We start from the raw sequence: 15,651 nt of genomic DNA, 5'->3' as shown, positions 1-15,651 counted from the left end.
AATGAAATTCCACGCAGTTTAAATTTAAGACATTGTTTCCAAGTTATTAAGTTAAACAAACAAATAAAATCTGTCCCTGGGCAGTTATTTTTAAAAATATTTTTAAAATATTTGCTCTCAGCCAGAGAGTCTTTTGCAGGTTTGTAAAATCTGTTATCAAGTATCTGATATCCACAGACAGAGGGAGAAAATTAGCTTTACTCCAGCCAGAATGGAAAGTTTGTATTTAAAACAAACTGAAGTTTCATTTTAAACTTGCAAGTAAGGAACAGATTATATAACTCTGGATAAAGGCATTTGGCTATGACATGAAGGAATTCACTTTTAAATGCATTCAAGAAGTGAAAAAAGGGCAATCACCACATAAGTAAAAATATTTTTCCTATTCTGCAAAGGGAAACCATGCACAAACTCTGTTAATAGAACACTAAATGCTTATAGCTTTTCACCAAACTTCAATATGAACTTGTTGTAGGCAAAGGAACCGCATAACCTCACCCCCCATAGGCCAGAAACACTGATTTCTCTCCATCAGCTCTAAAGGCTATAACAATTAGCTCAGAGATGACTGTACAGCAGCCAGCAGAGTTAATTGCACAGAATCGCACCCTTACAACTGACAGAACGGCACAGCGCTCTACTCAACACCCAAGTGTAACTGGGGGAAGGCAATCCTGCGATCTTCACTGACAGAGGACTGTGTGGAGCACCAGGTGGCTCTAATAACCAAGAGAAAGCTCCCTTGGCTTCAAATTCAAGTTCAGTCTAAAATGGAGGCCACAGAATTATTTCTGTCCCGAACATACGTTGATTCTTCTTTCCAAGATGCTACTAGCTCTCTGAACACACCACTGAGAAAGAATAAAGAATACAACATAGATGCAGTGACTTACCTGAGGTGGAATGATGTTCTCAATACTGATGCCCACGTACACCAACCGCTCTTTCCTTTAGGAGAGAAAAAAAGAACACAAGTTTACAGAAAGACTGCAGATATCTAAAATAATGCTGCAATTAGCACCATTTGAAGCTCTTACTATCACTTACAGAAGCATCCAGAGAAGGTGTTCCAACTGAAAACTGTTATTTTAGTTGGAATTAGACACTAGATCTCATGTGATTACATTTTCCTGTGTGCATAATGTAAGTGATTTCCAAAGAGTTCTCACAAACAACATTCGAAGATTGCAAGCACCGCAGAAATGACTGAATTCGGATACAAAAAGCAATTAAAAAGCCAACTGAAAATCCCTAATGCTGTGATAAAGAGAACTCTACCAAACCTATAATCACCACCAACCTTGGAGGCACTGGAAGATAAAATGGGAATTTAAAATCACACTGAACTGGAAAAATGAGATGAAGACGGGGTGCAATTCAAACAGGACAAGTGCCAGATTTCAGATGTGGGCAGGAACAATCAGCTCCAGAAACGGCAGGGACCAAGCAAGCGGCTGCGTAGCAAGCCTTTGCGAGAGGAGGACAGCCTGAACAAAGATCGCTGGAGTCAAGCTGCTGCAGAAATGACATTACACAAGGCCACACGAATGGGAGAACAGCCTACAGGACAACTGAAGAAAGCCTTCCGCAGCACTCAGCACCATCCACAGCACGCTGGAGTACTCGGTGCCATCTGGGCACCACAAATACTTCAAGAAAGACGTGAGCCGGCCAGTAGGAATTACTGGAGTACAGCAGATGTGCCCTGCTGAGAAAGGCTGAAGGAGCAGGGACAACTGGTCTAAGGAACGCAAGCTCAAAGGCAGGAGAGAGAACAGTGCTCAAATATAGGAAAAACGACTGGAAGGAGAAGTCGGCTGTCCTTCTGGACACCAGTAGGTAACAGGATTAAATCAAAGTGAGTAAAATGGAGTTTAGGGAGCAGCAGCAGCAGCAAGCTTAGCTTGTCTCTGAGCATTCAGTTATCATCTGAATTGCTGTGGGCACAAGCCTGGTGCCTGGCCTCTGCTTGCTGCTCCAGCCCCACCAGGAGGTGCCTCTGATATCCCAGCACCTCGCCGAGAGCACAAGGTGCTGACCTCTGGGCTGCCGAACCCAGCTATCAAAGAGCAGTGCCTGGCCTTCTTCTATGAAAACAAGGGATAGTTTGGATAAATGAAGACAGCAAAGAAAGCTGGTGGCATTTACTGGATCCTGCAAGGACTCTAAAAGCAAGCCACATCCCTACAGAATTTAAAATTATTTGACTAACAGTAGTTTTGAACATACACGTTACAGAACGATCTTGCACAGGGACAAGGACGAGCTAGACATCTGGCGGCAGACCTCCAGCTTTCAAGGCCCAGTGAAGCTCCATTCCAGTTGAAAGAAAATCGTGCAGGAACCAATGCTACCTTCTAAATTTCTGAGATGAAGATTCCCAGTCAGTCAGCCAGAATCAGACCTGTGCAGTTGCACGGAGCAGCTGTACTGAGCCCACGTCCTGGAGTCACAACAGGATGCATCAGGTGCACAAGGACACAAAGGTCTAAGGTGCATCTTCACTTGAGGTGCCTTTACTTCATTATTTTATGCACATACTTACAGGCTTCTATGTGTAAAAATTTGGTTTCTAAAACTTTGATTAGTTTATAAAGAATCTAAGTAAATTTTACAATAGCCTTCTGACCAGCCTCCTGCATTTTTATCCAAATAACCTTCTGAAGAACTGTCTGCTGAAAGAATTTAGCAGAATATTTTTTAAATGACACAAACTGGTATAGTTCCTAAAGTAATACTGACAGAACGTGGAAATGGATTTCAGAATGTTTTACAGGCAAAAAGACCATGAGCTTTGACAACTCTGTATCATTAGACCTAAATTGAAAAGTCTGGCTTTGTATTAAAGTAATTGTGTCTCCTACTATCAGCTTCCCAAAGTGAGAGCTCCAAAGAAATTATCTTCGTCCACCCGAGCACCATGAGATCGGTTGGACGAGAGGAATTTTCTCATACACTGTGCAAAGTCACTGTGCTCTTGCAAATGAGTTTAAATAGCATCTTAAGGCAAGGAATGCAACTCCTAAAATCAGAAAATGTCTTTTATAGTCTCCGTTTCTCATTTTTTGCAGTGCAAAACATCAAGAGATGGGAGAGATGAGAAAAATTCAACTGGTTTTAAATGTTTTGGGGATCTGCTTTACCTCCCTCTGGCTTAGGTACACACTGTTTAAGAAATCAGCAAATAAAACCAGCCAGTTCTGCCAAGGGAAAGGTCTTAAAACAAATCGCACCATGAAGTATCAAAGCTTTCGTTATTAGGATGCAGCACCCGGAAGCTCAACATTTTAACCAGTGGTTTAAACATTTTAACCAACAGGTTTGGCGCTGTGGGTGCAGGTAAGCACTGACTGGTTACAAACACTTCCCAGAAGAACCCAGAAAACATCTCTCATGTAAACAGCAGCAAAAGTTGCTAAAGAGAAGTAAAAAAAAAAAAGGGCAGGAAAGGAAGTGCTCCACCTGATTTGAGTGAAAAAAGTAGAGAAGTAGTCCCCAGAGGAATTTTCTATCAAGTCTGGGAGTCTCTAACATGAAGTAAAAGGGGCATCCATAGCAGCTTGAACATCCGCTCCTTCCAGCTTGTGATAGGACACGATTATCGAAGTGTGCATGAGACACCTGAAATTCAGCCGGGCTGTTGTGGTAGCATCTTGAATTCACAAACAGAAGGAAAACAAAGGTATGACTTTGATCTACACATTTGTCAGAGTCATCGTGAAACTGAAAGTTTTCATAAAAAATCCATGATGTGGCACTTGGGGGATGTGTGAGGATACAGCTGAACAGCTGAGTCTGTTTCAAGCAGATTCTTGAGAAGCAGAGAATAACCAAAGCACAACGGGTGTCACTAGTTCAAACAGCACGGTAACAACACTGGTTCACAGAGTCTTTGGAGTGTGTGTGCCCATGATGAGATAATTGTTTGTCTTCTCTTTCCCAAAAAGGCAGAAGAAATACCGTGATTTCATAGAAATATTACGTTAAAATATTTCTGTGCTCTAAACAACCTACTTGAATTTATACATCAAGCTGTAATAAAAAAGGCCAACGTTTCTTCTGGCATTATAATTCTCGTTCTTTTCAGCCTTTTTATCTTAGAATTTCCTAAAATATACCACCACTAAGTTGAAGGACTTCAATATTCAACTACTGTATCATGAAATCCTTTATAGCCCAAATTCATTTCTCTCTTTAAGAGACTTAAGAAAAAAAAAGAAAGCCTCTTATGGTGTACAACAGAAAGCATTAGGTTAATTCGATGAGGTATGAGGATCAGATTGCAAAAGGGCTGTTGAACACCTGTTTCAGCCCCTGAAAACTTGCTACGATATCGATTGTACGCTCTCCTGTAACAGTTAGAAGGCCGTACTCTCATGCAACACCAGTGATTACAAGGAAGCAAGACAGACTGGAAAAAAACCTGGCATTCCAAGTAATGGTTGCCAGCAGAATATTTACCAAAGTAGGTCCAAAAATACTGTTCACCAGCAACGAGGCTTCCCACCACAAACCAGAGCAGCAGACACAGTTCCTGTGGCCCATACTCCTGCACAGATGGAGTAAGCTGAGCTCACTCGTAAAAATAGCTAATAGTTTCATTCCCAAAGCTACAAATTCACTAGAATTGGCAAGCCGAGGTGAATTTTACCACAGCGGGATCTAAATCCACTCTGAGCAGAAGCGAGGAACAGGCGGTACCTGATCTGTCACTCTCGTTGCTGCTGCAGCAGCGCTAACAAACGGATCTGAAGGAAGCTGAAGGCAGACAGGGATTGTGCTCCACTCCTGAGCACCAAATCACTACACCCCGTGTGGTGTTACTGCGTGTGCTAGAAATACGAGCCTGCTCCACTACTGCCTTTACAGGGGTCTCACCTTCAGGTGAATTTTGCCTTTCAATGTACAGTTCATGCAAAGTTGTGTTTAATAATGCATGCAGATGGTATTAAACGTTGCAGAGTACTCAATGTATGCCCCAAAGCAGTCTGTTAGGCAGACTGTGTTTCATGTCCCTCATTTTCAGGTCTGAGAACTGCAGACAGGATGTTCCAGAGTAAGGATGTTGTCCCTAAGCACAGCAAACTGGTTTGCATTTAGCCTTTGATAACAGCTGAGGTGAACCCAAAATTTCACTCCCAATTGTGATTCAGCTGCGTTACAGTAACTGCATAACCCTGTAGAACAAGCAAAATCCAACAGAATCTAAAGTTACAAGACCCAAAAAACACATTAATCTGGATTACCTTGGTAACAAAATCAGGACTTCACCTTGTTTACCACAGGAAATTTACATGGGGCTGACAGCATTGCTAACACATGCAGCTGAACCCATGCTGAAAACCATTTAACTACGGCTATGGCAAGCCATAATTGTCCTCAGACACCCTGGCTAATTACTGGACTTCTCCCTTCTTGCAAGCTCTCCCAGCACTGCACCACCAAAACCTCTGTAACCAGTGGGAAGACAAAACTGGTCTCACCAGTTTCCAGTTCCTTTTATCCCTTCCTCCCCAGTCCCGGGTTCATTAATGCACGTTCAAAGAGTAGTACCTGCGTTCTGCACGCTCCTTCTTTTTCAAGACAACATCCAGATCTTGCAATTGTTCTTCTAATTTCTCACAGAGTAATTTCTAAGGGAATGAAACACAGCGTTAGTTTCTTTCCTAAACCATTTTGGTCTACTGTTCAGACACTTCATTCACTATTTCTCTGTTTGTCAAACTGATATCTGGAGGAAGGGTGAACGCTTCTACACTGGAGGATCTTTGATGAGCAAGGCTTGAAGCAAAGACTGTCCTCGTAAAGCATGTGTGTGCTTGGGCATGAATGTCTTTAGAGAAGCATCCTGCCAGTAACTGGAATTTACTGCAGGAAGCAATGCACCTAAAGCAAGTACTAAAGATGTCTACCATAAACATACTTCCATATTAGTATCACATTTTTGTTGGTATTTATAACTTAGCCTCAGAGAAACTTAAAGATTTCACAGGCATACATAATATACACACGTGAAGCTGTGTGTGCAAACAGTGATTCTGTTTGCCACTTAATCTCTGGACAGCACACAAGTCTATGGAAAAAAAAAGTAGGGGCTACAGGAAAAAAAAAGTCTACAGGAAAAAAAAAGTAGGGGCACATTTCAGCAACACTTTCTCACCAAATATTCCATATTGCCATGTAATGTGCAAGGAGCCATATGTAAAAATGACTTTTTATGGACAAATTGTGCCTTGCTTCATGATCATGGCCTTATTGCGCTATATTTTTCATATTAAAAAATACCAAACAGCAACAAAGCAAGGAGATGTTTTAACTGCAAGCTGCAATATGAAATTGTGTAAGGAAAACTTTCTTACTATTCAAGATCATGATTACTCAAACAAAAACACTTCTCAGAAGAGAACTGAAAAACCGATGCGTGATACAGCCATAACATGCCATGGTTGGTATGGCTAGCTTTTTGCAGAGCAACAGCGCTTCTGGCAAAGGATTTTTCCTCTGCAGATGGGCAGATTATGCTGAAAATGCGCACAGGATGGTTCCCCATTGATTTAACAAGAACAGCATCACACATTCTTTGGCTTATCCTTCCAAGTATCATCACTGCAAATCTTGCTTTTATTTTAGATGCCCTTTTATTTTAGAAACTGGGCATGTGCACTACTTTTTTTCTTTCTTTTTCTTTTTTTCTTCAGAAGGAGTTTCTAACCTTCAAAAAAGTGGCCATTACTTGCCAGGGACGACACGGCCTTTCTCAGCAGAAGCTAACTAGACTGTGAAACCCATCCGAAAAAGCAGCTTTCTCTACCAGCTTTTGAGCAAACGTCTCTGGAAAAGGAACAGCACACCAAAAACAGCTGCTCGCTTTGGTCACTGTATTTTATATAGATATTCCTTGCTGCTTACTGCTCCCCCTCCCAGATGCCAACATCACGTTTCATTTGGGAAAAAAATAAGATATTATATTTTTAATATTATTTTGTTATTTAACAAAATATAGGAAAAAAGTGTGGCTGGAGTACACACCAGCAACATGTATCATCAACATTCATCACTAACAGAAGAAAGGGAAAGGGAAAAGACCTCACAAAACTCAGTTTTACTAATGGCTAAGAGGGAAGATCATCACTCCATCATGGTCTACTTTAAAACAGAAAGAAGATGAAAGAAGGGAAGAACTTGTTAAACTCCCAACAACCCTCCACAAGTGCAAAGCTGAAAGGGAAGTCGAAGAGGGTCCATACGTGCTGGCAAGGTGGGCAGAACCATTCTCCGTCGGGAATTATCATCAAAGGAGGGCGAAGGCAGGCTGTGTGGTATCCGCTGTCACAGGAGTCACATAACAAAATCTGTTGAAACAAAACAAATCGTGAGGATCTTTTGGCATTCACAACATGTAACGAGCTCCAGAACTGTTTTCCCTGCCAACACAGAAGCGCTTCATAAAAGCTTTGGGCTGTGTCAAAACCCCCAAAAATCCTGTATCGCTTATTACTAGCCATTTCCAGGGCCAGGGGTGGTTTTTATGGGTAAGTTTATGTATCACAGTTTTCCACTTTAACACCAGATTTTGTCTCGTGTTGTGTTCTCAGGCTCTTAGCACTACTGACCTACGCAGAGCGTGTGCCCGTACTGTGGAATCTGGTAATGCTTTCCAGACCCCGGCCTAAGTGGAAAACTACATCTGGACAAGATGTGGTGTGAGCTGCTTTCCCTGTGCGCTCACGTCTACACGAGGGAAACCTGGCCATGTGGAGGGAGCCTGAGCAATCTGAGGCAATTTCCTCAGTCAGGATGATTTTATGTCCAGGGATGGTAGAGATAAAGCTCGAGATAAAGCCTCGCAGGCTCGCAGGGTTATACAGAACTAGGCAGCTATTAGGATTGCTGTTTAGCTGGGTAAAAAAATCTCTGGAGATCCCATTCCATTAAAACTGACATAAACTATGTGAGTATCCATTGCAATATTTACCTCTAACATCCTAATATTCTAACTTTGTCTCAGCTATACGAGGAATCTGTCACGCACCTGAGAATATGCTTATTTTGTGGAGTCATAGCAAAACCGCACATTATGATTTCCCAGATAAACAGAGGAATTCATGATGGTATCTACTACCAATGAACCAGAACCACAAACATTAGAAACACTGAAAGCTGGTTGTGCTCTTTCTTCATGTGATTTTGCTGGATTCAGTCCTCAGGATGATGTGCAGCTTTATCCAGCTGGAGCAACTACGTAGCTCCAACCCTGTCACAAGACACTGGAGTGCATACATTGCACAGCTTTTTTTTTATATTGTCTCTTCTGTATTCACTGAAGTTGCGGGAGCAACCTTGAAGCCCCACCCAGCTTAATTCTCAGTGTCTTAAGTTGTGTTATACCTCGTAAAAGACATTTCAAAGGACGTAAACAAAAGAAGTAATGTCCTTCTCTCCTTGTTAAAGGTTAACTCATCTTTCATCGTGGCTTCTTTACCTAAAACCTAGAGGGTACTCCACATACAGCCACCCCAAAGAATGATGTGCCTTCAGATACTCTTCTAATCTACCAAAAACACTCAAGAGAAGCTTTCCCCCAAAGCCTACCAGCTCCGGGTGGTTGGGAAGGCCACACTTCTTGCACGGCTCATCATCATCAGCAGGTGCGGCTTCTTCTTCCTCCTCTTCTTCCTCTTCCTCCTCCTCATCAGAGTTTTTTTCACTCTCTGAGCCCTCACTTTCCTCGTTACTTGAGTATTTCCACCTGCCACGTGTCCGTGTACCCGTCCACCGAACTTTGCTTCTCTAGGAGCGACACCATTTCAAAGAGAAAACACAAAGGAAACTTACAGTTTCTTCCCAGATCCTAAAAAAATATTAGGCTCAATAGTGAAGTGATTCATCTCAATCACAAGAGTTTTAAATTCACAACAGAGCATTTCAATGAATAGATTACCATTCAAAGAGCCTTAAAGTTCAACAGGATAGCAAAGGGAGAAAAACACTATCTACCTGCAGAAAGAAATTTGCAAATGAGGTTTAAAAATAGGAAGACAGACTGGTTACTCAGCCTCTTTTCCCCCACTTTGGAAAAGCAACCTTGTTTGTGCACGAGCTAAATTCCACATTTAAAGTTTCTTAGTCTTCCTCAACCCAAACAGAATACTTGGTCATTTATTTTTTCTTGATGTAGTTTATATCTTTCATTTTGCTTTAGGAAACATGTTTGCACTCTAAAAAGTATATCAATTTAATTGCTTTTCATGCGTTTTTCTAAGAAAAGCACAATTTTCTGAAATAAAATCAGTGCACCATACAAGTACGTATTTCGTATTAGTTAAAACTACATTCTACAACCTGGATATTTTAACTTTAAAACAACGTAAGAAAAAAAAGAAACTTTTCTTGCAATTAACTGTCTTGCTTCTCATAAACGTCATGCTCTCACAAATACACTTTACCTGACATTGAAAAGGACACTGAAAAAGGAAAATAACTTTTCTAAGTTTTTCAGCTCAAACCATTTTTCAGCTTTGACTGAACTACTCATTGATCTGAACCAGCTAAACTGAAACGTACAAAATATTCTAATTCTCCTGCAGGATGCACTCATTACACAGCAGTACTTGTCACATTGGTAAAGTTTCATTTTGGGTTCTTAATGTTAATTTCCTGCTCTTAAGCTATTTTACTGTTCATTAAAGCTTAGTGGCAAATTTTGCTCTCAATTCATGAGAGTATTAATTTAATATTAGGCTTCCTCACAGGTCACCATCATTTCAAATCTCTTTTTAAAGATCCTTTTTAGGAAGAAAAGGAACACAAAATATCCTATTAAAGATTAGGGCATTTTGATAAAATGACAGAGGCGTAATATTATCAAACTTCTTCCTCTGTCATAATTTTTTAAAACTGTCTAGAAAATTAAGCATGTTTAGATCTCTGTATCTTGAAAAAAAAAAGATCAAATTATAGCAACAGTATTTCAAAATTTAAACTACTTGTAAAACGTAGAATCGCTACTACCATTTTATTTTACCTCCATTATTTCATTTAATTATTTTGGATATATGACAGAATTTTTCAGTATAAATGTTATTATTCACAGTAAAATGAGCTGTTCTTTTTAGGAAGGTTTTCCAGCACTGCAGTATGTAAAAGAATTTTCTAAATATGTGAATGTGTTGGTAGAACTACAAAATCAGTAAGGAAATGTGTAGTAGTGAAAAATTAATAGGATTTCAAGTTTATATGAAAGAGTGTACTTAAAATTACAGCCTCTTTATTCCCTTTTACTCTTTTGCACTCCATATCCAGAAACATAAGGAAAATAAATGAATAAAAGTTGATTAAAATTACATAGATTTAGAAGCACTATACATACATACATTTAACTCCTTATATTTACCTGACATACTTTTAAGATCTATGCCCCACAATGACAAGTTCATAATGAAAAAAGACACCTCCATCCATAGTATAAATTGTCTATCCCATGTATAAGAAGAGCTAATTATATCATGAAGCCACCACAACAATAACTTTAGCTTCACCTAGAAACATAAGTCCTAACACGTTATTCTTCACCATTTTTGCTTTATTTTTTGCTTATGATCATCCTCATACTGACCAAGTATCCATCTAGAAAATCCACAGGAGCTACAAGTCCCCATGCAGCCACTCAGTCAGACTGACTTGGGTCTGATCGTGTTGTTTGTTAGGAGAATTCACTTCCACTGGCTTGGTCTACTTTGCTTAGCTTAAATGGATGATTTTATAAGCTGCTAAGTCAAGAGATTTTATTAGTGCTCTCTTAAGGGATGTTTTTAGATCGGTTGAGTCCACTAACTGGATTGCAAAGCTATTTCCTCACAGAAGTTGACCAATGGAATGTAACCCTTCATATTTTATGTAAACTCATATTCTCCTTACAGATAAGACCATGATAATCTCTATTCCCAAGAAGTAAAACTGTGTTACCTTGTTAACTTTAGAATTTGACTCCTTCTCCTGTTTTTTTGCATCTTCTTTTCGTTCCTGCTTTTGTGCTGCCGCAGGTTTCTCCTCATCCTCTTCAGGCCGTTTTTTCTCAGATTTCTGATCCCGAGTCTCCACAACTTTTGGGGTAGGCTTGGATATTCTCGGAGATCGCCGTAACGTGCGGCCAATGCTGACCTCTTCTGGTGGCGTTTCTGCCTTTCTCTTCCTACTTGAGATCCTAATTGTTAATTTAATTCCTTCTTTCTGTCTTTCAGAAGTTATTTCCTTATTATCTGTTGTACAGCTTTCCTCTTCAGAAACTAGTTTATATTTAAATTTGCTTTTAGGTACAGGAGATTCCTTTTTACTCTCTGAGGAGTCCTCCAGATTAGAAGCGTGGGCATCATCTAATCCATCCGGCTCTGCCTTGGCAGCTTCAGGCTCTCCCTCTTGCTTTTCAGGGCTGGCTTTTTCTTCTACCTTGCTCTCCTCAGGGGGAGCAGGTTTAGTATTGGAGCCCTCTGTTTCTAAACCAGACTTCTCTAAAGTAACAGGCGAAGTAGATGAAGGAGGCGTCTCAGCAGCTTTCAGAGAATCAGGCTTCTCCTCAGGCTCGCTTCTGCTTTTCAAAGCCTCCTCATCAGGCAGCGCAGGCTTGGGCAGTTCTGCAGGAGCAGATGCGTTTGTGGACCTTTCTAGCTTCTCTAAACACTCTTTGGGTGGCGGTAGTCTGTCCTTTTTGATTATCACGGCTAGCTTCTCTTCAGTATTTTTGGCACAGTCTTCAGAGTTTGAAGATTCTTCCACTACCGTTTCAGCAGCTGCATTGTCGAGGGACTCTTTTTCCACAGGACTAGATTCCTCCTTGAAAGGCACTTTCTGATTAGAAAGCTCAGAGACCACACCCCCTACCTCTTTCACCACAGTTACTGCGTTTTTCTCAACTTCACATGCTTTTATAATTCTACTAACAGAATTTAGGGAGTCCGAGATCTTTTCACCACTCTTATTACCATTTTTCTCTTTTAACGAGTTGCTGTCTTCCTTTGTACTAACCGAGTGCTCTGACTTATTGTTTTGTATGACACTTGGGGTTATTTTTTCACTGCTAACCTCTCCGTTTACCAGTATTTTCCCATCAGGACACAAAGCAGTAATTGTAGGGACTCTCTTAAAAGTTTCTTCTTCTGGTTTCCCTTCTTCCTTCAAGACGTCCTTCGTTGGAGTAACGCACTTACACAGGGAGCCCTTTATTGGACTGTCATAGTCATCCGTCAGCTTGATCTCTCGCTTTTTAAGGGGTATTTTTGCCTGCTGGTCATTTTTAAGTTTCTCGCTTTCTTCCACAGACTTCTCCACAATTTCCTGGGGAGTTTTGACATTAACACAAAATTCTAACCTCTCCGGCTCGTGAACAGCTATTTTGTCAGTACAACTTTTTACGTCTTTTAAGTCTTTTGGTTCTATTTTGTTTTCCTTCACTTCTACTTTAACAGGCTTGACATTTTCTTTAAAGGAATCGCTTTCTTCTTTGACAGTTTGCTTTTCTTCATTGTATTCTGTAGGTTTCTCTAATTTTACTATTACTGGCAATTTTATAATTTCTTTTTCTTCCACCTTCTCATTTTTCATTGTGTTTTCATCTTCTTTGACCACAGGAAGAGGAAGACTTTCCAGTTCCTTGGGCTGTTCCTCCATCTCCTCTTTTTCTTCTTTGATTTTTAATTGATTTTCTGTTGACAGAGAAAAACAACTATGAAACAAAACCAGGGGATCTACAGGATTACAAATAGCATCCATCAAAATGAAGGCGTATCTAAAAAAAACAACAATCCAAGTGCCCCACAAAGGAATCTTCTCTCCTGGAATGATTAGGAGGCTGGTTTGTCTAATGTTGTCATTAAACAAGGAGGCTGCCAAATTTTAGCTACAGAATCACAGTTCAGTTTAATTATATACAAAGATTAACCTAAATTTCAGAAGCTATCAGCAGAATTCTGCTCTTATCCTCATTTATATGAACATCTCAACTCCTTCAGTAGTATCACAAGACCTTCAGAGAACAGACACATAAATCCTCAGCAGAGAGCATGTGAAGCATCAGCTTAGAAAAGTCTCGTTTGAGTTTCTGATTTTTTTCACAAACCAGAACATGGTGTGAGCTTCCATGTTCTTCACGTGAAATTCCATGTTCAATTCAGTTCCCTGTCTGTACAGATTTTTATTTCAAGAAACATCTAACTATTTTTAACAAGAAACAACTGTTTTTAACATTTCAAAGAAAATGGAAAATATTGAACACTGGGGCTGATGGCAAAATTCACCTGGATTCTCCATTCCTAGGCAATGAATACATCTCCTACGTACTGTCAAAATGCACGTGACAGGTAATATTCTACATTCACTTCATTTGCCATTTCTCAGACATGCACAGCAAGTAGTAGCATATACCAGAAAATCCTGCAGAGCTTAAAGAATTAGAACATGCCTGCTTTGCTTAGGCAATTTTGGATCATTAGGGCTTAAAGTACACTTCCAGCATTCAGATAAACCATACGTTTATTGTGTTGCTCTGTATTTCAGCCTATTACTTATCACTACTAAAGCCACTTAATATCTTGGGGTTTTTATTTTGCCGTGCTTTTTGAGTCAGCTAGAGATAGAACTAATTAGAAAAAGCAAACATGATAGCACTGCGTACACTGTAACATTATCTTCTACCACCTGGAAGATGTTATTGCAAACATGTCATAACTCCAAACAAAAGGATGTTTTTCCTTTCGTCTACCTCACCCCTCTCCCTCCACGCTAGTGTAATTTTTCTCCAAGATGAGAGCTTCCCAAAGTGGTTAGAAATACGCGAAGTATGTGATGGGTGAATTAATTACATTTAAAGAAAACAAGCATTTTACAAAAGAAAAGAGTGGTGAGGAGGAATTCGTACATTTTATCATGTTTTCAAATACAAAGCACTGTATCCAAATAAGTCTCAGCAGTTAGCAAAGGAGTGAGAGATGCATCTCAGCACACCAGAAGCAGAAATAGTCTGAAGGCTCAAGACTGTTTTTTCCCCCCTCCTAGAGGTGATCACCACTCTGAGCTCTTGTAACATAAAAATAAAAGCTGCCTCTCTGAAGACGTTTGTCTGCAACAGAGTGAGCAGCACATTTTCTGTCTGTATTCTTCTGTCCTCTCTTCACTTCTCTCTGGATAAACTTTGTTCAACCATTTCTTCCCGTCACCTACTACTTTCTCCCAAACTCCTAACATCAAGAATCTCCAGAACCCCCAAACCTCTCTACACTGAAAAGCAATGGTTGTTTTAAGATCTTGTGTTTTTTTTTTTTTTTTTAACTCCCTAGACTGCTCGTAAGGCATTTTGTATGCACAAAATGACTCAGTAGATGCGCAAGTTCTCTTAACGATATTTGAGTCAAACAGGCTAGTAAAAAAATAAATAAAGTTAAGCACTGGTTCAGTTCACTTTATTTTTGAATAATCTAATTTAATGCTATTTGGAAAGCTGCCAAAGCAAATGGGCATGAGTCCTTTGGATAATTTTTCATAGTACTTGTGAAGGGCTTTAATATTTTCCTAGAATTTGAGTACAGACTAATAGGAAAAATTACTAAAGCTTCTCAAGTGAAATGATCAAAGCTCAAAAATGAATACACACTGCACTTACATCGCAGCACATGTAAATAATTTCATTATTGATTACATATATGGGTCTAGTGCCTAGGAGTGATTTTGCAGGCTAATTAGTGTAAGTAGTGACCCAGGTGACGCTGGATGGCTGAGTGTGCAGTAGGACTTTGGGACTTATCCCAAAGCGGGGTCATTTATTTAAATGCTTTCAAATGGCTTCTCTGGAATTCAATTTAAAGTAAAATCATATTTGAAGTAGAGATCTCAATTAAACGATTTAAGTTGGCTTGACTGATTTTTAGTGAGACAAAGACAAGATCAGTACTTTGCAGAATTAATTCTGCAGTAACAGTAACTATACAGATTGTGCTGTCACTTATATGCAAAGGTAGATACTGGAAACGTTTTAGAGACACAATTCTCCTGGAGTTTGTCCCAGTTTACTGCAATTTCTACCCTAGCCTTTAAATATTTTCAAAACAAAACCAAATATTTATCTAAATGTTGCATTTATTTCTTCTGTTCTACAGTATTTGCAAAGAATGGGAATGAGATAGCAAGTGTTCATCTTTGGTACTCAGAACAAAGACAGGACTTTGCCAATTCTGTATATCTAATTACATTAAACAGATTTGAAGAAACATACTAACACGCTGGAATCCTTAAATCTTGTTTCTGATTGAGCAAATCTTTTCCTGTAGTTTAACAAAACGTTAACACCAAGTAGTAACTGGTGTAAAATTACTTGGGATAACAAGCTTTTAGTTTTTCATAACCTTTAAAAGATCAGATTTTTGTAACAAAATATTTCAGGCTAACTGATCGTTAGTAAAACCAATGCACAAACCACCAAGTCAAGCAAGATATTTAATATGTGCAATGACATGATAATAAGGAAGAAAAAAAGGTTATTTGCTGGTAAAAACGATGTGGTGGAGACAGCTAAAGACCACTTCATGTAGAAATATTTTAGTATTTCAAATTGATTCAAGTTAAGCTCATATCTTCTTGAAAAATCGTGTAGATTGTGAAATAATT

At 39.5% G+C, this 15,651-nt stretch overlaps 1 protein-coding gene across 1 annotated transcript in view; it reads right to left on the bottom strand.

Annotated features, from left to right (window-relative positions):
* Nucleotides 1–15,651, bottom strand: part of RSF1 (remodeling and spacing factor 1) — a 61,365-nt gene that overhangs the window by 17,835 nt on the left and 27,879 nt on the right. The window contains exons 6-10 of the mRNA XM_040544469.1: nt 10,966–12,698; nt 8,593–8,790; nt 7,248–7,352; nt 5,554–5,633; nt 894–948 (exon numbers count right to left, since the gene is read on the bottom strand). Of these exons, the coding sequence (XP_040400403.1) occupies nt 894–948; nt 5,554–5,633; nt 7,248–7,352; nt 8,593–8,790; nt 10,966–12,698 (2,171 nt within the window). The remainder of the gene's footprint in view (nt 1–893; nt 949–5,553; nt 5,634–7,247; nt 7,353–8,592; nt 8,791–10,965; nt 12,699–15,651) is intronic.

The sequence above is a fragment of the Cygnus olor genome, chromosome 1 (genome assembly GCF_009769625.2).
Source record: "Cygnus olor isolate bCygOlo1 chromosome 1, bCygOlo1.pri.v2, whole genome shotgun sequence".
Lineage (NCBI taxonomy): Eukaryota > Metazoa > Chordata > Aves > Anseriformes > Anatidae > Cygnus > Cygnus olor.
Note: the sequence above shows the minus strand (reverse complement) of the source record. Positions and strands in the feature narration are given on the sequence as shown.